At 44.0% G+C, this 25,886-nt stretch overlaps 1 protein-coding gene across 5 annotated transcripts in view; it reads right to left on the bottom strand.

Moving 5' to 3' along the window:
- The window catches only part of LOC121288335 (endothelin-converting enzyme 1-like), a 340,217-nt gene that overhangs the window by 101,822 nt on the left and 212,509 nt on the right, over positions 1-25,886 (bottom strand). For all 5 annotated transcript variants that reach the window (XM_041206886.1, XM_041206887.1, XM_041206889.1 and 2 more), the window contains one exon: positions 24,439-24,651. In XM_041206886.1, the coding sequence (XP_041062820.1) occupies positions 24,439-24,651 (213 nt within the window). The remainder of the gene's footprint in view (positions 1-24,438; positions 24,652-25,886) is intronic.

Below are 25,886 nucleotides of genomic sequence, written 5' to 3'. Positions count from 1 at the left end.
TCAAGTGCGATGAGATTACGACGTCAGTGCATCAGCCTTAACTCTTATTCTTTTCTTCCTTCCCAATTCCCCCTCAGCTTCTCAATCCAGCCTCTACTCCTTACCACTCTAACTCCTCCCACATCTCCTGCCCTCACCAGGCTTGATTCCTCTTCAAAGTACACCTCCCTTCCATGCCCATGCTCTCACCCAATCCCCTCCATGCCAAACTATCCTCTGCATAAATACCTTGTCTTGCTCCAGAGCTTGCCAACTTCATAAATGGCTACTGCTGCATAAGTACCAATATCCTCCCCATCAAAACTTCCATCATCATTAATCTCCTCTCTATTCTTGAACCCTTCAGCAGCTGTCTCATATCTAACCTTCCTCCAAGGCCCTTAAATGCCTGGTCACCTAGCCAGTTCATTGTCCAAATCTCCTAAAACTCCCTTCAATCCTAACTCTGCCTTGCCAAGAGCATCCAAGCTGCCTTATATACAAAGTCAAGCTGTCTTATACAAAGTCACTGCAGCCGTCCTGTATAACTATTTCTAAGGTGTACTTTTACCCACAATCCACCTTGGCCTTTGTGGGTCTGACTGTTCTCCACATTTCTGCCTCGTGATCCCTGCCCACTGAGCTACCTTGACAATGTATTGCTCTTACATGGTCGCTACATAGCCAACATAAATCCAGCAATGACTCCTGACCCATCCCCCTCGAACCTGTCCTACAAATCCACAAAAGGTTGATTTCTTTTCCCACTTTATTTGCAGGCTTTCAGCCACATGACCTGTAGACATAGGGGTCAGTTGTTACTTCAACATGCAGCTAACTGAAGCCATCCTATATAGCTCCTGCCAGGAAATCCATCATCTCACCCTCGACTTCATTTCCCTCCCTGGCTGCTTGCTCAGGCTGAATCAGGTGGTGTACAAATTCTGCCTCTTGACTGATCCGATGCAGAGCTGCATACTCCACATTTTATTCATCACCAAGACCATTTGCTTCTTTCTACACAGGCAAAATAGTGCAGCTGCTGAAAACCCAAAATGGAAACTCAAAATGTTGGAGAACCTCAATCAGCAGGACTGGCAGCAACTGCGGAGAGATAAGCAGAGTTAATGTTTCAGGTCAGAGACTTGTCCTTCAGATGGATGATCATTGACCTGAAACGTGAATGCCACAGATACCATTTGACTCTTTGAGTATTTCCAACATTTTCTCTTTATTTCTACCTCTGCAACGTTGCAAGCTCTCCTCTGATTGCATACTTGCCCATTGCCCACAAAATCCTTGTTACCTCAATCAAGACTCGAATTCTGCAACACCTTCTTCACTCCATTTTTTCCCCCAAACACTGTCTGGACGAGGATGAAGTTGACAACTGGAGCTAGACTTTCCATTTATTGACAGAAAGGGAACAAAAAATTACAACTCGTTAAGTGTCCCTGGCTTCAACTACTCTACCTTTCAGTCCAGTTTTAACAAGATTTGAGAAAGGTTAATGGCCTGAAATTTCCTGAAAATTTGCTCTGAATGAATGGTGCAACTACGGCACAATGCCGATTTTTAGCGGAAAATCTTTGAGAAATTTGGGCAGAAATAACTTACGGCTTATTGACACCATGTGCGATTTTCCCCGATCTATTCTGCCAAACCTCCCTCAAAACCCTCTGTCGCTCATTAACCCAGACCTCACCAAAACACCCCAGGGTGACCAACTGTCCCTTATTTTATGGGATTGCCCCATACTTGAGTCCACTCTCTCGTGTCCCAGCTGGAATACTGCTGAGGCGTTGTTTTTCCTCAATAACTCCCCCTTTAAATCTTGTGTGTTCTTATAGCTCTGGCAGCACCCCACGTAGCTCTAACAGACCGCCATGGTCGAGTGTGTCTTACTTTTTTCCCCCATGAGAGTTGGTCCCCCTGTGCAACTCCCCCCCCACCCAATCAAAAATATAGGCAGGAGAATTTCTGCCAGCTATATCTGTGTCTACCATTGGAGGAACAGCAGGACCCCAAATCATATTTCTTGTATTTAAAGTCAAATGAAAGCAAGAGGGCATAGATGAGTGGTTGGGTGACTTGGGCTGTTCCCTGAATGCACACGAAGTTTCAATGAGAAACACCTCAAAGTCATGAGAGGAAAATAGTCTTTGGATATCAGAGACCCAGTTGAGTCCAGTGCACAATTGAATGGGTGGCAGCATTTGATTAGAAACACAATAGGTAGATTGTTTGTAGTGCACTGAATTGCTTAAACAAGATATCACAAATAAACTCTCCTTCCCTTAGTAACTAAACAAAAAAGTATTTTTTCCCACAAAGATAGTGTCTCTTTAAACCCAAATCAAACTGTTGAAAATAAGGGTTAAAAGCACAGGCAAGAGAGACATCAAACTGATCTTTCAACTATATAAACCTTGTTTTTCACAAAGTCATTGGGGAGCTGAATGCGTGAAAGAGACGAGCTCTAAGAAATATATCCTGTGAACCACCATCACGTCTCCATGGTGACAGGTTTACAGAGGCGAGGCTTTTTAAATGGGAAAGAAAGACTCACAAAAGGGAAAAGGCAGTTCAGAAAAGGGATTAACGGAATCAGAGAAAAGGGATAAATGGACATTTACCCTGAATCCCATCCCCCCAGCTCCTTCAAAAAGAGAGTTTACGAAAGTACAATTGTAGGTTGGGTGTCTGGAATGAAAAGATCTTGCTTCGAACATGCACCATTTAATCCTTTGAACTTCTTTTTTTAATCCTTTATTTTCTCTCCACTTCTCATGAAAGCCTCAACTCCTTCCATTGCCTTCTGAAGGTACTTTCCTCCAACATGGTCATTCTTCATGTGCAGGTCTTCAAGGTAAGGCTCTACCTGATCTCACTTCTGACTGGTTGAGCTCCAGTGTAGTTTTACGATGATGGTCCCGTTGTTCAGGAGTAGCTGTGCCTAATCCCCCACCTCAGCACGGATTCCCGAAGTCTGTGATCCAACAATCCAGTTTCCAGGTTTCACTACAGAAGCATGCTGCACTCTCAATGGACCCTCCTCAATTTCTGGAACTAAATGGTTATCATTTTTATCAGTTCATTGGTGGGTAAAGGTAAAAGGCCAGAGAGCAACTAAACCATTGAGAGCAAGTTCAACATCCTATGCCCATCTGTCCAAAGACAAGCCCTGCCCCACCGCCCCCCCCCCCCGCCCCCTGCCCACTGACCCCAAACTCCAGAATAACTGGAACTGACAACTGTCCCCCATAGTAATTGTAACAATGATATCCTCCTTCCCCCAATCCGTGGCAGTGACACTTCATCCCTCATAGTAACTGGGGCCGACAACCTCCTCCTCAATAGCAACCGGGGCAGACAACGCCCTCCCCCATAGCAACCAAGGCAGACAACCTCCTCCCCCATAGCAACCGGGGCAGACAACCCCCTCCCCCATAGCAACCGGGGCAGACAACCCCCTCCCCCATAGCAACCGGGGCAGACAACCTCCTCCCCCAAAGCAACTGGGACAGACAACTCCCTCCCCCACCGCAAACGGGGCAGACAACACCCTCCCCCACAGCAACCGGGGCAGACAACACCCTCCCCCACAGCAACCGGGGCAGACAACACCCTCCCCCACAGCAACCGGGGCAGACAACACCCTCCCCCATAGCAACTGGGGCAGATAAGCTCCTCCCTCAGAGTAACTGGCCTGACATCCCTCTCCCACAGCAATTGTGGCCAACACCCTTCCTCCCAGTGGTGCCAACAGATTCAAACTGGTGACCACAGTATTTTGTACACAGCAGATGAGGAAGGGGAGAGGATGGGTGATGTGAACATTGACAGAGCAAAGGAAGAAAGTCTTTCACGACTTGGGATCTCATGCTGAAGAGGTAGGCCAGAGAGCACAGTTCAGTATTCACAGTAATCGTTTAAGCAGCCCTGAAAGGTAAAGGGCTAAGCAGAGGCTGTGCACGTTTGGAACTTAGCTAAAGCCAAACTTTGTGCGAGAACCAGGAAAAATAAATTGAAAGGAAAGGAAATCAATCGCCCAGAGTTATCCTCGGCTGACCAAGACCACACAATGGATCCTTTTATTCTGTCTGTTTTTAAATATACAATACTGAAGTGATTTGTGAAGAATGAATAATTTAAACCTTATTAACATACAGGATATCGGATCTGGTGAATGCTGTATTGTTTTCCAATTCAATCAGCCAGTGTCAATATCAAGCACTCCCAGGTCAGGCATAAAACAGCCAGCTGCTGGATGACCTTTATTCAGAATTACTGCTCATTCCCAAACACAGAAAAGCATCAGTCAGATTCTCTTCCACACCAACACCAGGCACTTTCTGACCATGATTGCCAGTTTTGTGCCAGTTAACAGCAATTGGGGCTTTGGCATGGATGGTGAAATGTCTTGTCGACACTCACTGATAAGGCTCACCCTGTTTAATGTGACCACTTTATGGATGGTATGAGTAGGTAACTGGAGTCCCTATGGCTTCCCAATTTGAGCAGATATCAGAGCCTTCAGGAAGAAGTGTAAACAGAGGAAACCAGGATTAAGGACTCATTTCCACAAAGACAATGTTGGCTGCGCCTTTGCCAGGCACTTTCACAGAAACCTTTTGATGCTTTTATCTGTTTCATGTTGTATCGTTCACTGCGTATAGAAACCGAAGTGAGTAGCAACAATGGTTCGTTTTGTACAGAATTGTGCAGCACCAATCGCATTGCTTCTTGCACACAAATTGATTGCTCAAGCCTATCCTCAAGGTCATAGAGGTCTACAGCGCAGAAAAAGGCCCTTTGGCTCATCAAGTCTGCACCGGTCAAACAAGTACCTAACTATTCTAATCCCATTTTCCAGCACTTGGCCCATAGCCTTGAATGCCATGGCATTGCAAGTACACATCTAAATACTTCTTAATTATTATGAGGGTTTCTGCCTCTACCACCCTTTCAAGCAGTGAGTTCCAGATTCCCACCACCCTCTGGCTGAAAAATTCTTCCTCACAGCCCCTCTAAACCTCCTGCCCCTTACCTTAAATCTATGCCCCCTGGGTATTGATCCTTCCACCAAGGGGAAATGTTCCTTCCTGTCCACCCTATCTATGCCCCTCATAATTTTATACACCCCAATTATGTACCCCCTCAATCTCCTCTTCGCCAGGGAAAATAACCCCAGTCTATCCAATCTCTCCTCATAACTAAAACTCTCCAGCCCAGGCAACATCCTGGTAAATCTCCTCTGCACTCTCTCTAGTGCAATCACATCCTTTCTATAATGCGGATTCCAGAACTGCACACAATATTCTAGCTGTGGCCTAACCAGCGTTTTATACAGTTCCAGCATAACCTCTCTGCTCTTATATTCTATGCCTCAGCTAACAAAGGCAAGTGTCCAATATGCCTTCTTAACCACCTTATCTACATGTCCCACTACCTTAAGGGATTGGTGGACATGCACACCAAGGTTCCTCTGATACTCGGTATTTCCCAGGGTCCTACCATTCAGTGTGTATTCCCGTGCTTTGTTTGTCCTGCCCAAGTGCATCACCTCATGCTTATCCAGATTAAATTCCATTTGCCTCTGATCAGCCCATCTAACCAGCCTGTCTATATCCTCCTGTAATCTAAGGCTATCCTCCTCACTTTTTACCATCCCACCAATTTTCATGTCATCTGCGAACTTACTGATCAACCCTCCTACATTCAAGTCTAGATCGTTTAGATATACCACGAACAGCAAGGGACCCAACACCGATCCCTATATAACCCCACTGGACACAGACATCCACTCACAAAAACATCCTTCAACCAGCACCCTTTGCTTCCTGCCACTCAGCCAATTCTGGATCCAACTTGCCAAATTACCTTGGATCCCATGGGCTCTTACCTCCGTTATCAGTCTCCCATGCGGGACCTTATCAAAAGCCTTGCTGAAGTCCAAGTAGACTACATCAAATGCACTGCCCTCATCTCCACAGCTGGTCACCTCTTCGAAAAATTCAATCAAATTGGTCAGACCTGACCTCTCCTTAACAAAACCATGCTGACTGTCCTTGACTAATACCTGCCTCTCCAAGTGTAGATTAACTCTGCCCCTCAGAATTGCTTCCAATAGTTCTCCACCACTGAGGTTAGACTGACTGGCCTGTAGTTCCCTGGTTTATCCCTTCCTTCCTTCTTGAATAATGGTACCACATTGGCTGTCCTCCAGTCTTCTGGCACCTCTCCTGTGGCCAGGGAGGTATTGAAAATTATTGCCAGCACCCCTGCTATCTCCTCCCTTGCCTGGGATACATACATTCATGGCTGAGTAAATAGATCTTTGATCAGCAAGGGAATCGAGGGATGGGGGGCAGGCAGGAACGTGGAGCTGAGGCCACAATCAGATCAGCCATGATCTTATCAAATGACAGAGCAAGCTCGAAGGACTGAATGGGCTACTCCTGCTTCTAATTCTTGTGTTTTTGCGTGTCAGAAAAAATGGGACAGGTTTTTCCCACTTCGTTTTCAGCAGTTAAGTGCATCCAATCTATTTTACAATATTGGAATTAAAAGTGCGAGCTATGGGAAATCAAGGACATTGCATTCTCAGAATAAAGTCACTACACCAGTAAGCTTTGGAGAGTGGTGTTCCTTCATTTTTGGATTACGTTGCACTGCTTGGATAGTCTTGGACAAACTGGGAAAGTTGTTCTTTCTCACATGCCAAAGCAAGAAATTGCTGCTTATTTTCTATGAAAAATAAATCAGTATGGTGAGGCAGTAAGCTGCCTTATGTTTGATGCTCCAAGTTAGATGATCAAAGGCAGGCTAGTGGTAGATTACTGAAAGGGCATAATTTGGGAACTGAAGGATTTAATGACTAATTTTACAAGACTGACTTCAACATGTCCAATAACTGAGAGTGATAGCACCTGGGATGGGGGAGCCCAATGTCTTCGTAAACCTCACTTCTGCTTATGCTCGTCATATAACAGCGCTGTATGCATTGAATGCACAAGGCAGACTAAGATGTGAATACCTTCAGTCATTACTGCACAGCCATTTCTCAGCTTCCAAGAATTGAATTACAGTGCTCCAAATGCAAGATACTGCCCACCCAGGGGTTCGTTCAGTAACTCATGGACTCATTAGCGTTCCCTGACAACATGCAAAACAAGGATAAATTACTCGCAGGAGAATTTCCTTGGGGCTTTTCCTTGGGAAACCCCATTAATATTGGCACTGCACTGATGGAAGGGGGGAAGCCCCGAGGAAATTTCAGGCAACAGTTCTGACCTGTGGGGAAAGGCCAATTTGTCACCTGATACCCTTTCATCAAGTTGTGGGTGAAGGAGAGTTTGGTGACACCATGCAGCGCAGTGCGTGCAGGGCATCATCACCAATGGCAGTCCATACTCTGCAGCTACTTATCTAACTACAACTCATCTTGACTTGCAGTTATAGAACAATCTAACACACCAGGAGGCCATCACATCTGTGAAAGAGCTATCTGGCAAATTTTGCCTTTTCAAGTATATATTCTTTTAAAAGTTACTATTGAATCTGTTTCCACTACCCTCTCAGGCAGTGCATTTCAGATAACAAGTCACTGCATTAAGATGCAATCTCCTTACCTCTTCCTCTCTGATCTTTTGCCAATTATCTGAAATCTCTGTACTTTTGCTAACAATCTCGTTGCTGTGAAAACAGTTTCTCCCTATCTCCTCTATCAAAACCCCTCAGAATTTTTGAATGCTTTTATTAAGACTCCCTCTAACCTTTACTGCTCTAAGGAAAACAATCTCAGCGAGCTTAGTCTCTCCACATACTGAAGGTCCCTCGTACCAACCTGAGAAAGCTTCTCAACAATCGTCCCAGTCACAGAGAAAAGATGTTTTGCACACAATTCTGAGGAAAGGTTCCCCTGCCCATGCTAAAATTAATTTGGCAAAGTAAAATGTTTCCCCTTTCACTTTCCGCACCTACTGGGGTTGATCTGGTGCCAAACCATTTAATGGCTTAGGCATGATTAGTGAGTCACCACACACTGAGACGATGTGTCCCTTAACTCTGAGGCAAGTCATGCCACGTCCCCTGTTATATAGCAGAGTCCTGGAGTAAAGGATCTGGTACAGGCCTCAGTAAAGTCAGCTCGTACATCTCAAGGTCTCAAATTATTTTTGCTGGTGTTTATTTTGCTCTCATTACCTGATATCCTTACATGGAGAGCTGCCAAAAAGCTTTGCATTCCTATTCTGCAGAGACAAATATGTGTCCCATTTGTTATCGATGCTTAAGTTAAACATTTGGTAAACATTATCCTTTTCTATTTTTACTGCTTTTCTTTTTTGAACATAGGTTTACAATGGGTTTTGGCAATTCCCACATCCTATCTTATAAAAAGAATGCTCCTCAATGTCAAATACCCTGTAAAAAGCAGGTGTTGAAAAAGAGTTTGCCCAGAAAAAGCCAATGAAACCTGGTGTAAAGCTAGAAATGATCAGGTACCCTGCTGCTATTGAAGGTATTGAGTCTAACCTCAGCAGGGCAGACTCTTCAAAAAGGATCATTCAAGGCATTCAGAGCATGAGTAATTTAGGACACATCATGCAGTAAGTGTGGCATGCTTGGGACAACAGGTGACTTTTGACCTATGATTTCCAAAGCGCTCCACCACCGTGTTTTTCTTGTATTGTGACTGAGTTTGTTGTAGACCCATTGCTGGAGATTGATTGCTAAGGTTAGTGACAATTCCGTTAGCCTTGCACCATGTATCTATCAAGGTGACAGGGTGAACAGTTCCTATGTAGGTCTTGTGCTGCAGTGGGTAGTGAATTTGCCTCTGAGCCAGAGGCTCTGGGTTCAAGTCCCACTCCAGGACCTGATGACCAAGAAGGATGTATTCATAATGCAGCCAAACAGGTTGAGTATCAAGTTGTAAATCCTTTCCACACACGCCAAAGGCAGACGGTTAGCCATGTGATGGAAAGAAATTGTAGCCTCTACCATCACTATTCATAGCTCCAGAACTACACAAAAGTGCATGTAGCCATAGCAACTTGGAATCGGGGGGGCTGGTTGGGACAGCTGGTGTGGACCAGATTAGTGCCAACAACACGGGGTTCGATTGCCGTTCTGGCTGGAATGGATTTGGAACCTGCCTCCCTGCCCTACCTGTGGTGGAGGTCGTGGTGGCATGGGTTGGACCTGTCTTTGGGCAGCAAACTCAAGAAGTTTAATTTGTAGGTTGCAGTCCTATATTGAACATGGTTTTAAGATTACAGTTGAAAGGAAGACATCCATTTATGTAATGATCTCCTGACTTCAGAACTTCCCAAAGTACTTAACAGTTAATTAATTACATTTGATGTGTGGTTAACGTTACAATGTAGACATTGTGGCATCTAATTTGTGCACAGGAAGCTCCCTCAAACAGCAACGTGATAATGATGTCAACTGAGGGATAAATAACAACAACATAAGAAATAGGAGCGGGAAATGGCCATTCAGTCTCTCCAGCCTGCTCCACCATTTAATAAGGTCATGGTTGAACTGAGTGTGGTGTCAACTCCATTTTCCAGCTAGCCCCCACCCAACCCCCTCATTAGCCTTGGCTCCCTTGTAAGATCAAGAATTTGCCTAACTCAGCCTCAAATGTATTCAACGATCCAGTCTCTACTGCTTTATGGGGAAGAGAATTCCAAAGATTAATGACCATATGAGAGAAGAAATTCCTCCTCATCTTCATATTAAATGGGAGACCTCTTATTTTTAAACTGTGCCCCTCTAGTTCTAGATTCCCCCATGAGAGGAAACATCCACTCAGCATCTACCCTGTCAAGTGCCTTCATAATGTTATATGTTTCAATAAGATCACCTGTCATTCTTCTAAGCTCTGATGAATATAGGCCCAAACAGCTCAACGTTTCTGCATACGACCACCCCTTCATCCCAGGAATCAACCTGGTGAATCTTTTCTGTATTGCTTCCAATGCAGGTATATACCTCCTTAAATAAGGAGACCAAAACTGTACACAGCACTCTAGGTGTGGTCTCACCAGCGCCCAGTACAGTTGCAGCAAGACTTATTTTCTTTAATACACCATCCATCTTGCAATAAAGTCCAACACTTCTATTTGCCTTCCTAATTACTTGGTAATTGATTCATGTGATTCATGTACAAGGACACTCAGATCCTTCTGTACTGCAGCATTCTGCAGTTTCCCTCCATTTAAATTATATTCTACTTTTCTATTCTTCCTATCAAAGTGGACAATCTCACATGTCACCACATTGTACTCCATTTGTCAAATTTTGACCCACTCACTTAACCTATGTCCCTTTGCAGATTCTTTCGGCAGTATTCAATGGAGGTGACGGGAGACTTATCTGCCTGCTGCCCTAATCACCTCCTCTCGGGAAGGCCCACTGCATTAAGTGCCAATTACACCAGGGAGAATTCAACTGGTCTTCTTCAAAATAATGCTGTGGAATCTTTTGCATCCATTTCAGGTTACAGATGGAGCCTTGGTTTAACATCTCATCTAAAAGACGACTCCTCCAACAGTGCAGCACGCCGCCAGTGCAGCACTGGAATGGCAGCCTAGATTTTGTGCTCAAGAACTTGAATCAACAGTCACAGATGAGAGCCAAGGCTGGCATCCGATCAAGACAACTTGGCATTTAAGGGTCGCCAAAAGGTTATACTTGCACGTGCAGCTTTGATTAGTTGTCCATGCCACTCTCTGTCAGCACACAGGTGTCTTGGAGTTACTGCCAGGGCTTGGAATTTGCTTGGAAGTGTGAACAGGACCCAATCTAAGACCCAACAGCCTTCCCACTCTAATGACTGGCACTATGAGCAATTCCACAATAGAAACCACACACTTCAATGCTCTTTTGAGTGACATTGCATCACACCACGTCCTGGTTACACCCTCAACATGGCTATTTTGGTAACATTTCCAATTCTATGCGTGGCATTGAAGAACCAATAAAAGATTATTGAGCCCATTTGGTTTATTTCTCTATAATCCTGACAACCAGTTTGCATAATCCCCAAAATTCTATCCCAACTCTGTCTCCATTGCTGTTGTTTTCCAGGTTGTTATTCTGGAATTTCTCGAGCAAGCATCTGGCATTTTAAGTTTTCTGCTTCCTCCCATTAAAAAGATTCCTCCCCTTACAGAACAGGACCGAATTCGAGCCTCAACATCCTGTGTCACTGATGCACTGCCCTGTGAGTGGGCTGAAATTGTCGTTTCTTCATTATTGCTGAGTTGTGCATGGGTCCAAGGAATTCTGCCAATGATTTGACCTTCATTTTGTGAAACAAATTTCAGAAGATCACACACTGCTGAAGAAAATATTGCCTTGGCAACGTGGAACCACAAAGAAGTGGCAAACACAAGGACTGGAATCGGCAAATTACCAAGTAACTGTCTGACTACTTCAATCTGTGATGAATGCCACTTGCCTTTCAATAAACCGTTTACATCCTTTTTAACAGTTAATCACCATTTTCAAACTGAAATTTTAAAACACACTTAATACTACTCATTGGGTCCAATGGCTGCTCAGCAATTTAACTCCAAGTTGTAATGACATTCCAAGTGTTAATCAGTTAGCTCCATCTCTTAAGATAGATCCCAAGTTTAACACCAGCCTGCTTGGCATCCTTTATTTAGGAGATAGTTTATTCCTTGTGCTTAGGGGGACAACATACAACTTAAAATTTTAATAATTTGATTTTTGGCCTAGAAAGTCATTGCTGCCAGAACAGTTTCACAGGCACAAAATGGGAGCCCAGGAGTCCAATATGGTGGATGGAGCTCACCCAAATGTACCCTGCCGGAGATGCGTTACCATTTTATTGATAAAGGGTTTAGCATAGGTGTCCAGGGTCCACACCTAACACAAGGATTTCTACTTGCATAAACAAAGGGCCTAACTCTGGTTTATGCTCTCCGTGGTGAAATCAGGCTTCCCTGAAAATGATGGTGCCACTCACGTGGTGCTCAGGATAACTAGGTCTACGTGCAGCTTAACCAGCAGTCCTCAAAGGGACTCCTGGAGATTGTCAACAAATATCTAAGTACACACCCTTCCCACCTCTGAGTTCGCCACCAGCAAGCGCGGAAGGTTCCGCCCTTGAAATCATAATCTACTGGAGTGCTGTATTGAGTTGCCATCTTTCAGATCAAGCATTAAACCGAGACCTGTATGTCTGTTCAGGCTGAAGTAAAATATCCCAGGGCACTATGAAGAACTGACCTGGAACTATCGAGAATATTTATCCCTCAGCAAACCTTTCTGGTCATTTAGCTCAGTGCTCTTGTGGGATCTTGCTGTGTGCAATTTGGCTGATATGTCTGCCAACATTAGAGTAACACAGTGAGTATCCATCAAAAGTACTTTTGACTGTCCTCAGGATGTGAACGGTGCCATATAAATGCAACTTCTTTCTTTCTTAAAAGTGTAATAATATTTGAATAATGTTTGCTACTGCAGGCAGTAGTGGATGAGAGACAAAGAGATCCCAGCACACACAAGTAGCAGGTATGCTGGCAATGCTATGTGTGCCATAGGGACGTCCTCAATGGGTCAGGGCTGTACAGCTAATGACCCGAACTCAGGCATTGGGTCCCTCTTGTTCTGCCCATGCATCTTGGCAAATGGTCATAGATTGCTCAAGAGATACAGGCAGGATTTCTGTGTCCAGGGAATATCTGGCTGAAGACAGCTCTGTAATACTCCAAGCACTGGTATGTGAGCCTCTGCTGCAAGCTCATGAATGGTCCCATAGCACCGTATCCCCAACACCCTTCTGTATGCCCTATAGGGGATCACGTCTGACTCCAAACAGCGAAGGAACAGTAAATGATGAAGGCAATCCAGTCACTTTGATGTTTATAAAAAATCTTTCACCGGCAATGGTGCTTAGAATCATTATACTTGTTCAAAGGGGAACTTTGTTTAACTGCTGAAAATATAGGGGAATTGTTTCATGTTAAAGTTAGATAAGGTTAGGTGTTGTAATATTGCAGTATTTACACTGGAGAAGCCTTGATTCGGTTGTGTTTCTGGAGAATTGAATCGCTCGCTGCATCTGTCGCAGGGTAAGATGCTGCGATGGGGCTGGAAAATCCCAGCCTCACTTTAACTGTGCATCTGGGACTGTGTTATTGAAACAAAACATCTGGCCTTTGCTAAAGGAAGCATAGTAAATAATTCTGTAAAGAATATTGGTAAGATGGGGGAGAGGGCAAAAAACTCTGTCAATTTTATCCCACTATGAGGCCTCTGACATTAACGCTGAACACTCTCCTACTGCCTATCTATTCCCTATTTACTACTAGCTTTTTATGTAACCTCATACTCGCTATTTAATGAAGACTATTCAAATTGAGTTTTCTCTGTCTATTCTTATTCGTGTTTTGGCTGCTGCTCAGACCTGAGCCCATCAGTTTTATTTCTACTAGACGCCTCTCTCAACCTGGGAACACCATCACCTGCAAGTTCCCCTCCAAGCCACACACCTTCCTGAGTTGGAACTGTATTGCTCTTCCTTCAATATCGCTGGATCAAAATCCTGGAACTCCCACCCTAACAGCACTGTGCGTATACCTACTTCACATGGACTGCAGTGGTTCAAGAAGGCGGCTCACCAGCACCTTCTCAAGGGCAATTAGGGATGGGAAATAAATGCTGGCCCAGCCAGTGATGTCCACATCCTGTGAATGAATAAAAAAAATCATGATTCCTTTTATTTCTACACTCTGGGATATTTTGCCCTCCCAAATCCCTACCTCAATCCTTCACTACTCTTCGTTCTTCCTCGTCTCCTGTCACCAACCCCCCAACCCCACCCCCGCCCCGACCAGCTTGATTCCCTCTTAATAAGCCTGGCAGATTGTGTATAATGTAGCAAAATGTGAAGTTGGTTGCAAGAATAGAAAAGCAGAATATTTTTTATAAGGTGTGAAACTTGCAAATGTTGATGAAAGCAAGATATTGCAGATGCTGGAAATCTGAAATAAAAACAAAAAATGCTGGATAAACTCAGCAGGTCTAGCAGCATCTGAGGAGAGAGAAAGAGAATTAACGTTTCGAGTCCATCTGAATCTTCTTCAGAGCTAAAGAGAAGTAGAAATGTGATGGATTTTACACTGTTTAAGGAAGGGTGGAGCAGGTGGAGCAAGATAGGAGGTCAGGGATAGGTGGGAGCAAGTCAAAGGGAATGTTAATGGTAGTGGTAAAGGCTAAAGAAGGTGCTGATAGTGGCATAAAGGTAAGAGCAGAAAGGTTAATAGCAGGACAAGAGTCAGCACTCTTGTGAAAGCACAACATAGAAACCAGTGACAGATGGCTCTGTGGGATGGGGGAGGGGGTGGTGGTGGAGTTGGGAAAAGGATAGTGTAGATGCTGAGAGATTGCTACCGCTGGTCAGGGAATCTAAAACATAGAGGCTGAGTCTCAGGATAAGGGGCCAATCATTTAGGACTGCGATGAGGAGAAATGATTTCACTTAAAGGGTTGGTGAATCTTTGGAATTCTTTACCCCAGAGGGTTGCAGATGCTCCATCACCGAATATGTGTAAGGCTGGGATAGACAGATTTTTGGTCTCCCAGGGAATTAAGGGATATGGGGAGTGGGCAAGAAAATAGGGTTGAAGTCCACGATCAGCCATAATCGTACTGAATGGCCGAGCAGGCTTGATTGGCTGTGTGGTCTACTCCGGCCCACATTTCTTGTGTTCTACAGCTTCCCCCCCCCCCGCCGTGCCTCTATTAGCACCCTCTGAACTGGTCACTGAGACACTCGATGCTGTCTCTTTACAAGCAACAACCCCAACTGCCCTGGTGATCTCCCTCGCTGACCTTCCTGCCCAGTGTGCTGGCCGGGGTCTAATCTTACTAATCTCTACTCCTCCGAGTGCTGACCCTGTGGAATCTGCCAGTACATCAACTCTCACCACCCCTCCATGCATCCCTCGCAAGAATGTCCATTCCCTTGTGAACAAGGCCCGTGCCATCCATGAGCTCACAATGATGATTACATTGACATCACAGCCTTGATGGAAATCTGACTGAGGGGTGATGACACCTCTTTTAATGAAGCCCATCTACCTGACTATATCTTCCACACTTTCCCTGTCATGATCGTCACTGCTGGCTTTCTTCAGCAATCCAAGAATTTTTCATTTCTGTCACAAACTATAGGCCTTCCAAACTTTGTACGAGCTTGTTTCAATGCACTGGATCTTAGTTTTTGAGTTAAAACCTCTAGTACTACATTTGTTCAATTTTCTATTACATTACATAATGGTCATATCTCTCTTCCTCTGTGCTCACTTCAAGAGGGCATCTGAACATAACAGTTCAGGCATCTCTCCTCCTTTTCCTCCACACATTGGTTTCACTGAAGCCTGGTGCTTCAGTGCCTGGCTCTGGTGAATGAATACATTATGCTTTTCCCTTTCCACAAAGTATCTGTTCCCCTTACCCTCTCATATCCTTTGTCAACATCATCTTTTTACAGAGGCACATTTTTCCCTAATAGCATCCAGATTCCCAGACTGCCTGCTTCCAATTAGGAATTGAGCATTCCCCTAAAAAAATAGGACAGCCACTAAAATATAGTGTCCTACTCCTTATTCGTCAAGGCTGATAGGGCTAACCATTTATCAGAGTAGCTGTCAGGTTGTTATTTTAACAGGAAGATGTTAAACGTGCAAGAGAATAAAATACCCTGCCTTATCCCAAGGCCCCTTGGATTTTGTCTGTAGTCACTCAGAACTGAACTGTAATTGATGTAGCTAAGCCACAGTGCAGAGTGCGGGTTACCATCCTGAGCTTTCATCCCTGGCATCTGACTGGATCGTACATGCACTGACATTAAGCACACAAGATGCAGAAGGTGCTTGACCAACACCAATAACCTTCAGTTTAAACACAGACATGTTAGTGTTTAAGGCAAGTGAAATGAGTAGCTCAAATGGTAGAGTGGCTACATTACTAGGCTACTAATCCAGAGGCCAGGATGAAGAATCCAGGTAACAAGAGAAGGGAATTTGAATTCAGCGTTTAAAAAAAAACAATCTGGATTAAAGGTGACAACCATGTAACCTTGAAGCTGTTGTATTGTCGTAAAACGACCCTCTGGTGTGCTAATGTCCTTTGGGGAAGGGAACCTGCCATCCTGACCTGGGTCTGATGTATACATGACTCAAGTCCCACATGATGCAGGAGAATTCTAGAAAGTTGCTCTTTTAACCAAACTACTCCTGCAACAGTTCAAGGCAGCAGCTTCCTGAAGGAGGCCCACCGTCACCTCCCCAAAAAAACTAGGGACAGACAAATAAAATGCTCATGCCCCAGGAACTGATCAATAACATTTCCTAAAATAGGAGGTAATTTAAAAAAGCCAGACCCAGAGTTCCAAATGTGCACTTGAAACTTGGAGTTTGCTTCAGGGCAGGAGAAACCTTAGCAGATGGGTTTACAATAGTGCTTCACAAGGGCTAATTCTGTGATTGGTTGCTCCCTGTATGGAGTGTCGTTCGCAGTGAGAACTAGCTGAAAACTCACAGCCCTGCCTTTCAGATTGTGCAAGTTAATGGGAGCTAAATTAGTAAAGGAATCCATTGCAGGGATCCATTGGACAATAATCCACTGAATTCTACAGATTAAGTTTTTCCAGGTATTTTTGTTTTTGTTCCAGATTTCCAGCATCCGAAGTCTTTTGCTTTTATCTACAGATTTAGTGATGCTCAACTGAAAGCAGCCAGATGATGGGATGTTAACGCAAAATTTGAAATTCATCAGCATTGCACGTTCGAACTCACTGGCAATATGAAGCAGACAAGTTTCACAGGTGGGTCTACTTCAGATGGCAGTGTAATCTGGCCACCTCATTTTTTAATATTTCTCTGGCTCTTCACTGTTACTGTTTTACTGAAACAGCTCTTTAATAAAATAAATTTGTGGATGGCGACTGCAAACTGCATAAACGCATGGCCACTCATCACAGGACCTGCAGTCTCCAACATCCCTGCTCCCCGCCACTGGTTGCCAAATACAGCAACTGGCCAACTATGGTAGCTACAATATCCATAATCCTCTGTGCTCCAGAAATCGCTCTATTTGTTGTGTGGTGTTACTGGAGTGCACATGCACTAGGGCCATGTTGCATCCTGGGAGTATCAACACCTTGTGGTTAGTTTTGAGTCCAGATGGAAAGAACTAGAAGAAAACATTCCTCTGAGTTTCCTCCTGAATTTCTCATAGAAAATCAGGGAGATTGATGGTTAATTCCGGGAGAGTCCAGGTCAACCTGGAAGAGTTGGTGAACTGGACATATGAACCTCTAGTGGGCAGGAAATTTTGATGCCATGAAAGAAAAATTGTACATTTTCATTCTGCCTTTCATGAGCTCAGATATGTGCCACGAAGAGATATTAATGTCTATAATGTTATTGGAAAGTATTGTTAATTTGGACTTGTAGCAGGGTCTGTGTCTATGTATGTGTATAATATATAATTGGATTAAAGCCAGCTAGTCTGGGTGCTTTGACTTAAGTAGTTTGAGAAGTTAATTGGGTAAACAGTTAAGTAAGGGTAGAACATAAAGATCACATTTGCATTTGTTGAATAAGCCATTCAAAAGATTGGTAAAATCTTGCACCTAGCTGACAGACATCAAACAATGTGTTGATATTACTAATAAAATTGGTGGAATGAAAGGATTATTGCTAGGAGAAGCAAAATTAAAAACCTAGTAATACAATGGAAAAATTACATTCAAAGGGGAAGCTAGGTATAAACTGAAAGGAGTTTGTGTGTGTCAGTCAGAGACATTTAACATCTAACCATCCTGTAAGGCTACAACTGTGCTTGCAAAGGGGACAAATTGCAAGGAACCTCATTTTGAATTTGTGAAGTCAAATATGCTTTGCCTGTGTCTGTTTAAAGTCTATGGGCAGAATCCGCCCCGCAGCCGCCCCCCCCCCGTCCCCTGCGCCCCCACGCCCACACCCCCCGCACCCCCCCGCGCCCCCCCCAACCACCACCCCCCCCTCCCCCCCACCACCCCCCCCCAACCACCACCCCCCCCCCGAACCCCGGGGTGGGGGAAGCTGACTGCTGCTCACGATCAACATCACACCACAATTTTACACAGGTGGGCCAATTAAAGCCAGCCCAGTGTGGAATGCGAGCAGTGGTGCTCGGTGCTGCCTGTGTGGGCGGGGTGGGAGTGCGAATGGGCCTAGTGCAAACTTTGCGCATACACATGAAAGAGCGCTTCAATCTCAGAGACGAAGCACTGTTTAAAACAAACTAATGAACAAAATAAAATTGTCATAAAACATGCCCCCTCATGTGACTCTGTCACATGAGCAGGGACATGTTTTTAATTCAAGTGTAAAATTTTTATTTGCTTTAGGAAACCTCATCCTGCCCATGTATGTTGTTTCCCAAAAAATGCAAAGGCTGCTTGGCCTTTTCGCCTGCCCGCCAACCGTTAGGTTGGACAGGCAGTGAAAAATTCAGCAGGATTGTTAAATTAATGGCCTTAATAGGCCTTTTAATTGTCGGAGGGTGCGCTGCTGGCTCTGGTGTGAGCGCCTGCTGACCTAACTATCGCAAGGGTGTGTGTTGATGTCGTCACGCTCGTCTGGTATCAATGTGCCTTATTTCATACTCTAAAAGTTGTTTCATGTTTAAAAGTTATTATGGAAGCAATTTGTAGACTTGTGCATGTGTTTAATTTGTTGTTAAATTAATAAATCTTAATTTAGTTTTGTATAAAAAACCTTCTTGAGGCTTGGTGGTTTTATTCCTGAATTCAGATCTGCATCTCAAACATATCAATTGAGAATTTAGGTTACGACAGTTGTTCAAGTTTCCCTCTGGGAATTAAGCAACTCAGCTTTTACCAACTGCTGTGTCATAACATACGCCAAAGCACTTTACAGCTAATGAAGTAATTTTTGAAATTAAATCATTGCCATAACATAGGGAAATGTGGCAACCAATTTATACATAGCAAGATCCCAGAAACAGCAGTGAGTTAAATGACTGGATCAGTTATTTCAGTGATGTTGGTTGAGGGATAGACATTAGGCACTACACCTCGCAGAACTCCCCTGCTCTTCTTCGAAAAATGTCACAGGATCTTTTATGTCCACATGAAGGATCAGACAGCGCCTTGGTTTAACATCTTATCTGAATGATGGCATCTCTGACTGTGCCACTCTCCCTTGGTACTGTATTGGGGTGTCAGCATAGGTTTAATGCTCAAGCCTCTGGAGTGGGATTTGAACCATTTCTAAATCAGAAGGTCAGGGGTAAGCGTGCAGTACCATGAGCATAGCTTTGCTCAATCAGTTATGTGATTCCAGCTGTCTGAAACTGCAAGTGACACCAGGGGAATCTAATTTTACAATTTTGTGCCCCCAGTCAGAATTTTTATTAGACAGAAAGCTATCTGAACCATAAGTTGCATAAGGGAGTTGACTTTAATTCTATTATTAGGTTTTAGATAACCTTAAATTCGGATTAAGCCATTTCACATTTGTAGTTTTCTGCAGGATATTGTTCAGAGACTAAGGTGGCCAACTCTGGTTGGATATATTCCTGGATTTGTCATCATATGACTTCCTCCCTCCAATTTTATTCAAAAAGGGAGGGAGAGAGAATGCAGGAAACTTTTGGTCAGTTGGTCTAACATCGGTCATAGGGAAAATGCTAGAAGCTATTATTAAAGATGTTATAGCAGGGCACTTAGAAAAATTCAAGGCAATCAGATAGATGGCTTTGTGAAAGAGAAATCATGTTTAACCAATTTATTGAAGTTCTTTGAAGAAGTCACATGTGCTCAGGGTGCACTGTATTTAGAGATTTTCAGAAGGCATTTGATAAGGTGCCACAAAGGTTATTGCAGAAAATAAAAGCTCATTGTTTACGGGGTAACATATTGGCATGGACAGATGATTGGCTAGCTAATGGGAAACAAAGATTAGGCATAAATGGATCTTTTTCTGGTTAGCAGGATGTTACGAGTGGTGTGTCACAGGGATCAGTGTTGGGGCCCCAGCTTTTTGCAACTTCTATAAATGATTTGGATGAAGGGGCTGATCATATGGTTGCTAAGTTTGCTGATGACACAAAGAAAGGTAGGAAAGTAAGTCATGAAGAGGACATAAGGAGGCTACAAAAGGACATAGATAGGTTAGGTGAGTGGGCAAAGATCTGGCAAATAGAGTATAATGTGGGAAAATGTGAGGTTATCCATTTTGGCAGGATGAATAAAAAAGAGGCAAGTTATCTAAATGGTCAGAGATTGCAGAGCTCTGAGATACAGAGGGATTTGGGTGTCCCTGTGCATGAATCGCAAAGGTTTAGTATGCAGCAGCAAGTAATTAGCAAAGCTAATAGAATGTTTCCGTTGTACAGGGCATTGGCGAGACCACATCTGGAGCACTGTGTACAGTATTGGTCTCCTTATTTAAGTTAGAATGTAAATGCATTGGAAGCAGTTCAGAGAAGGTTTATTAGACTAAACCAGGAATGGGCAGGTTGTCTTATGAGGAAAGGCTAGACAGGCTAGGCTTGTATCCACTGGAGTTTAGAGAGTAAGAGGCAACTTGATTGAAACATACAAGATCGTGAGGGGTCTTGACAGGGTCGATGTGGAAAAGATGTTTCCTGTGGGAGAATCTAGAACTCAGGGTCATTTTTAAAAATAAGGAGTTGCTCAGTTAAGGCAGATGAGGAAATTTTCTCTCAGACGGTTGAGACACTTTGGAACTCTCTTCCTCAAAAGGTGGTGGAAGCAAAGTCTTTAAATATTTTTAAGGCAGAGGTAGATAGATTCCTGATAAGCAAGGGGGTGAAAGGTTGTCAGGGAGAGGCAGGGACGTGGAGTTGAGGTTAAAATTAGATCAGCCATGATCTTATTGAATGGTGGAGCAGGCTCAAGGGGTCAAATGGCCTACTCCTGCTCCTAATTTGTATGTTCAATATATGTAACTACTCCACCCCACATGCACACCATTGGTTGCCAACATGTCCATCATCACAATGCCCAGCTTTCCTCCACCAATTAGAAAGTGAGAAGTCTGCTTTAGCCAGTTGTCAAAAATCATCCAGTCTCCCTCCTGTCCCCATGTCCAATATTTTTATAACAATAAATAGAAGTATCCAAATAACATTAAAAAAATGTTTTTACTGCCACTATGATTTTTCTTCCAGGCTGCTCGCAGCAATGGTGGGGTGAAGGTGGTGGGAGTCTGGAACTCACTGCCTGAAAGGGTGGTTGAGTCAGAAACTCTGGTAACATTCAAGAGGCATTTAGACATTCACTTGCGTTGCCATAGCCTCCAGGACTATGGGCCAAGCATTGGAAAATGGGATCAGTATAGTCAGGTCTTTGTTGACTGGCATGGACACGATGGGCCAAATGGTCTCCTTCTGAGCTGTAAATATCAATGAGTCTATGAGACATTAATCTTTAATTCCTTGAAATTCTAGGCCAATTCTGGAGGGTTGGTAAGCCTCTCCTTTATATCAGGACCTGTGCTGTCCAAGCTGACCTTAGCCCAATGTCACAATAAGGACGTTACAACCAGTGTCAGCCATTCAACTCAAATGTTTCCAATCATTTTAAAAACAGAAGATCTATAATTTGTATAGGCAAATGATTGATAAGGAGCAGCCCACTGTTAATTATTTAGCTAACAATACTGGAGCGGTATGAAAGGATTTCAATACGAAACACTTATCAATATGACAAGCTGAGGCTGCCTATACACAAAAACAAAAATTGCTGGAAAGACTCAGCAGGTCTAACAGCATCTGTGGAGAGAAAAACAGAGTTAACATTTCCAGTCTGTATGGCTCTTCTCTAGAGAATAGTCATACGCTCTGAAGTCACACGAACTCAAAACATTAACTCAGTCTTTCTCTCCACAGATGCTGCCAGACCTGCTGAGTTTTTCCAGCATTTTCTGTTTTTGTTTCAGATTTCCAGCATCTGCAGTATTTTGCTTTTATATCAGCTAATTATACATAGGTGCTCATGAGCCAAAGTTTACAATTTTCATTCCGTGTTCAAATCCTTCCATGGCCACTCTCCTCCCCATCCGAACCCCTTCCAGCCTCTCAGCCTGCAGATCTCTGCATTCCTCCAACTCTGTCTCCTGTGAATCCCAGATTTCCATCGGACCACCACTGCTGGCAATGTCTACAACGTTCCAGACACGAAGTCTGGAATTTGCTCCCTAAATTCCTCTGCCTTTAAGATACTTCTTAAAACCTTGCTCTTGGGCCACCAGTCCTAAAGGCTCCCTCCTTTGGCCTGGTGCAGATTTTTCTCTCATCCGGCTCCTGTGAAGGACCATGGGATGTTTCACTATATTAATGGCTCTACAACTTCAAGCTCTTGCTGTGAGCATCAGATAATCACCGGGAATATTAAGATTGTCCAATGCTAAATGTTCTTGTTGCGGCAAACTCCATTGGAGAGCTCTGCTCCTTAAATGATCCAAGTGCTCACTCCAGAGAGAAACCTCACTCTGAATGGGTTCAGCACTGAGTGAACATTGACATGAATAGCTCAATGCTTTCTATTTGAACAGGATGGTTAAAAGTGTTGGCCATGTACGCTGGGGGTGGGGGGGAAAAAACGGAAGCGTGTGCCAACTAAATGTCACAGGGGAATATTTTGAGCTTCAGTGCCTCGCTTTGTGCACAAGGATCACACATCAGGAATTAAGGTCAAGCCCCCCTCTGATGTCCAATATACCAAGAACTCAAACAGAACATCAACAGCCCTTCCATCTATGATGCTGCTCTGTGTTACACACACTACATATACATCTGACTTAGGGCACAGCACTGACTTCAGCAGGCTTATAGCCACAATGAAGAATAATCCCAAAAGGAAACTTCCACTTAAAAAAACCCACTTGGCTCTCTGAGCTCAGCTTTATAAACATGTAATTTCCTCCAGCTGTTGGGCAGATGTGCAACTCCAGCTGTGTTTGCACATTTCTATCCGGTGTGAAACTGCCAGCACACTTAGCACAGTTTACCATATTAAAAGAAGGTTCATTTCAATAGAACGCAACCATGGCTCAAGTATTAAACTCTTGCACCATAGCGTGTTGGGATGCAGATTTGATTTGCTACTCCATGAGCAGCCAATCTCAGCTACGATGCTTGGGAAAGGCATGGGGTGGAATTGAATTCCTGGTGCCTCAGCATCAGAAGGTCGTAGGATCAAATCTCACTCCAAAGACCTGAGCACCAAATCAAGGCTGACACACTCTGGGCAGTATTGAGGGAATGCTGCACTGTCATCTATTACATGGGATGTTAAGCCTATCGGCCCTCTCAGATGGACATTACTGATCTTATAGAACTATTTTGATGAAGAGCAGGGGAGTTATCTCTGCTGTCCCGGTCAATATCCCCCCTCAACCAACATCACTGAGATAAATATTCTGCTTATTAGCACATTATTGCTTGTGGGGCCTCACTGTTCACAAATTGGTTGCCCTGTTTTCGACAACAGTGACAGTTATATACTGTTGTATCATCTGTAAATATCCGTAAAGAGCTAGGAAATAATTGTTATGTGCTAGTGGTCCGGGGGCCGCATTTCACGGCTGCACTAGAGACTGATGTGACGTGTAACAGAAGCAGTTTGAACCAGTCCTTCTATTGTACATGAGAGCATGGCAAAATTAAAGATAGAGTTCTGATTTTTCCAAGCTTAAAATGTGATTATTACCAACATCGGGGATCCAAAAGGCTACAAGAACACATAGCAGTAACTGTACTTCAAAACTATTTCATTGGGTGTAAAGTGCTTTGGGAGGTCCCAAGGTCATGAAAGGTGCTATATAAATGCAAGCTCTTTCTTCTGAACCTGGCCACTGGGAGGAGATAGCAAAATGCTAAAAGATATTGATCATACATAGCAATGCGCTAAAATGTCCTTCCACTAAATCTACAGCAACTCACTCAGACCATTGGTAACCTCGCAGGCTGCACATCAGCACCTGCCAGAATCTGAAATGAAATTGATGTAATCTACCTGAACTGTTAAACTTATGGTAAAACACAAATAATGATTTATTACCTTGTTCCACCAGGCAAAGCAATGACTGCAGCACTGACCTGCAGCTGAAGCACAGATGATAGAGTTGAATTTATTCAAGAAAGAACAAGTTTGATTAATACAATTTTCATTCTCTTTTCTCCCTTAAACGCACTTGCCAAGAAACACAGAGGCTTAGAGTATAGAAAGAGGCCATTTGGCCCATTGGGTATGTGGTTTTTTATTAGAACAATCCAAAACCAACCCTCCCATCCTAATGAGCTGCCCCCATGCACGGGATCTCAGCTTGAGGCCCTGCATAAGGAGACTGATGTGCTTGTGCACTCACTTACCGAGGAGGTGCTTCATGATGGCCTGGTTGTGGTCCCACAGGTTGTTGAAGGTTCCCCACCTGGGCTTTCCATCGGGCAATGGGTTTGCCTTAATCCAGCCGCCACAGGCATAATTGTAGAAATTGTGGCATGGATCAACGGATCGGTCCAAGGATTTGAGGACGGTGCTGGCAACGATGACACAGGACTCTGTCAGGCAAACATTCCGGGAATCTGCAATGGAAAGTAAAGCATGTCAAGACCCTGTGATACTCGGAGTTAAATCTGTGCCTGTGGGGGCCACAGGAACACCCACATAAATGTATCTTTCAGAATGAACTTCAGCCAAAATTACCTTGAAATTCTTGCCAGGGCCCAGGTACAAGGCCAGTGCTGTGTGTGTTTGGGAGTCAACACAGCAGAATTTACCTGACCTCACTGAGGTGGGCTGGACAGAGGCAAAATTTGGAAATGAGGGCGTCGAGTCAGCAGTCCAATGCTTTGCTGCCTCTTGGTCGATCTTGTCAGAGACACATCACGAATCGCAGTGGTTACCCACCTGGCAGGGTCAGGTAGCCAGTAATGAGCAACTAAAGGGTGATTAGGCAGTAGCCAGAGATAGAAATCTGAACTTGTCGACGTTGCACGGGCCACATACAGTGTCAACAGCTCAGCTGAAATGGCTGCACAGTGCGAGCCCATTGTTGCAATGAAAGCCTAATGAAATAATGAATATAAAAAGGGGAAGCAGAAGGGGTGAGCCCTTACATTGTCAGCCATTTACAATAGAGTAGGGTCTGCCAATTAAAGTCAACTCCCTTACGCAATCAAAGCCTCACCGAGAATGTGAGTGCCGAGCACACCCATTACAGACTGCATGCTGACATCCTGACTTTTGCTCTCTGCATTGTTTTCAAGGATAAGGCAGCCCGTGATACAAGGGAACTGCATAAAGTGCTGGAATCCTAATGCTTCACCCTTTCATCCCCTACAAAGGAGGAAACTCTTCAAATCCAGGACGAGGCACGTACCAGCTATGAGGTTGTGAACACATTCACGTCGTGCAGTAACCCACTGTGCCAGCTGACAAAACTGGAGTGCAAATCTGTCAGCTACAAACACACAAACCTGTATTTAGGTAGCAACTTTAATGTAGAAGGATGTCCCATGATGCTGCACACAGGCATGAAGTCATTTGCATTTAAATGAATCAGTACCAACGGCTCCCAACTTCTCTCTCAGGAGCCCATTATTTCCACAGAAAAGGTCTGAATTTACCCCATTTCAAACCCAGCCTGTGTTTCCTTCTTCTACAGTTCTAGACCTTGTGACATTATCTAGTCCCTTTATAATCCTAAAACTAGCAATTAAATTATCCCTCAGCCTTCTCTGTTACAGTGGGAAGTAACTAAAGGAAATTATCTTTCCCCATTTACTATTAATGCCCTCTGCAATTAAAAAAAAATTCT

Source organism: Carcharodon carcharias, chromosome 15, assembly GCF_017639515.1.
Source record: "Carcharodon carcharias isolate sCarCar2 chromosome 15, sCarCar2.pri, whole genome shotgun sequence".
Lineage (NCBI taxonomy): Eukaryota > Metazoa > Chordata > Chondrichthyes > Lamniformes > Lamnidae > Carcharodon > Carcharodon carcharias.
The sequence above is the reverse complement of the archived record's forward strand: the minus strand, read 5'-3'. Positions and strand labels throughout refer to the sequence as shown.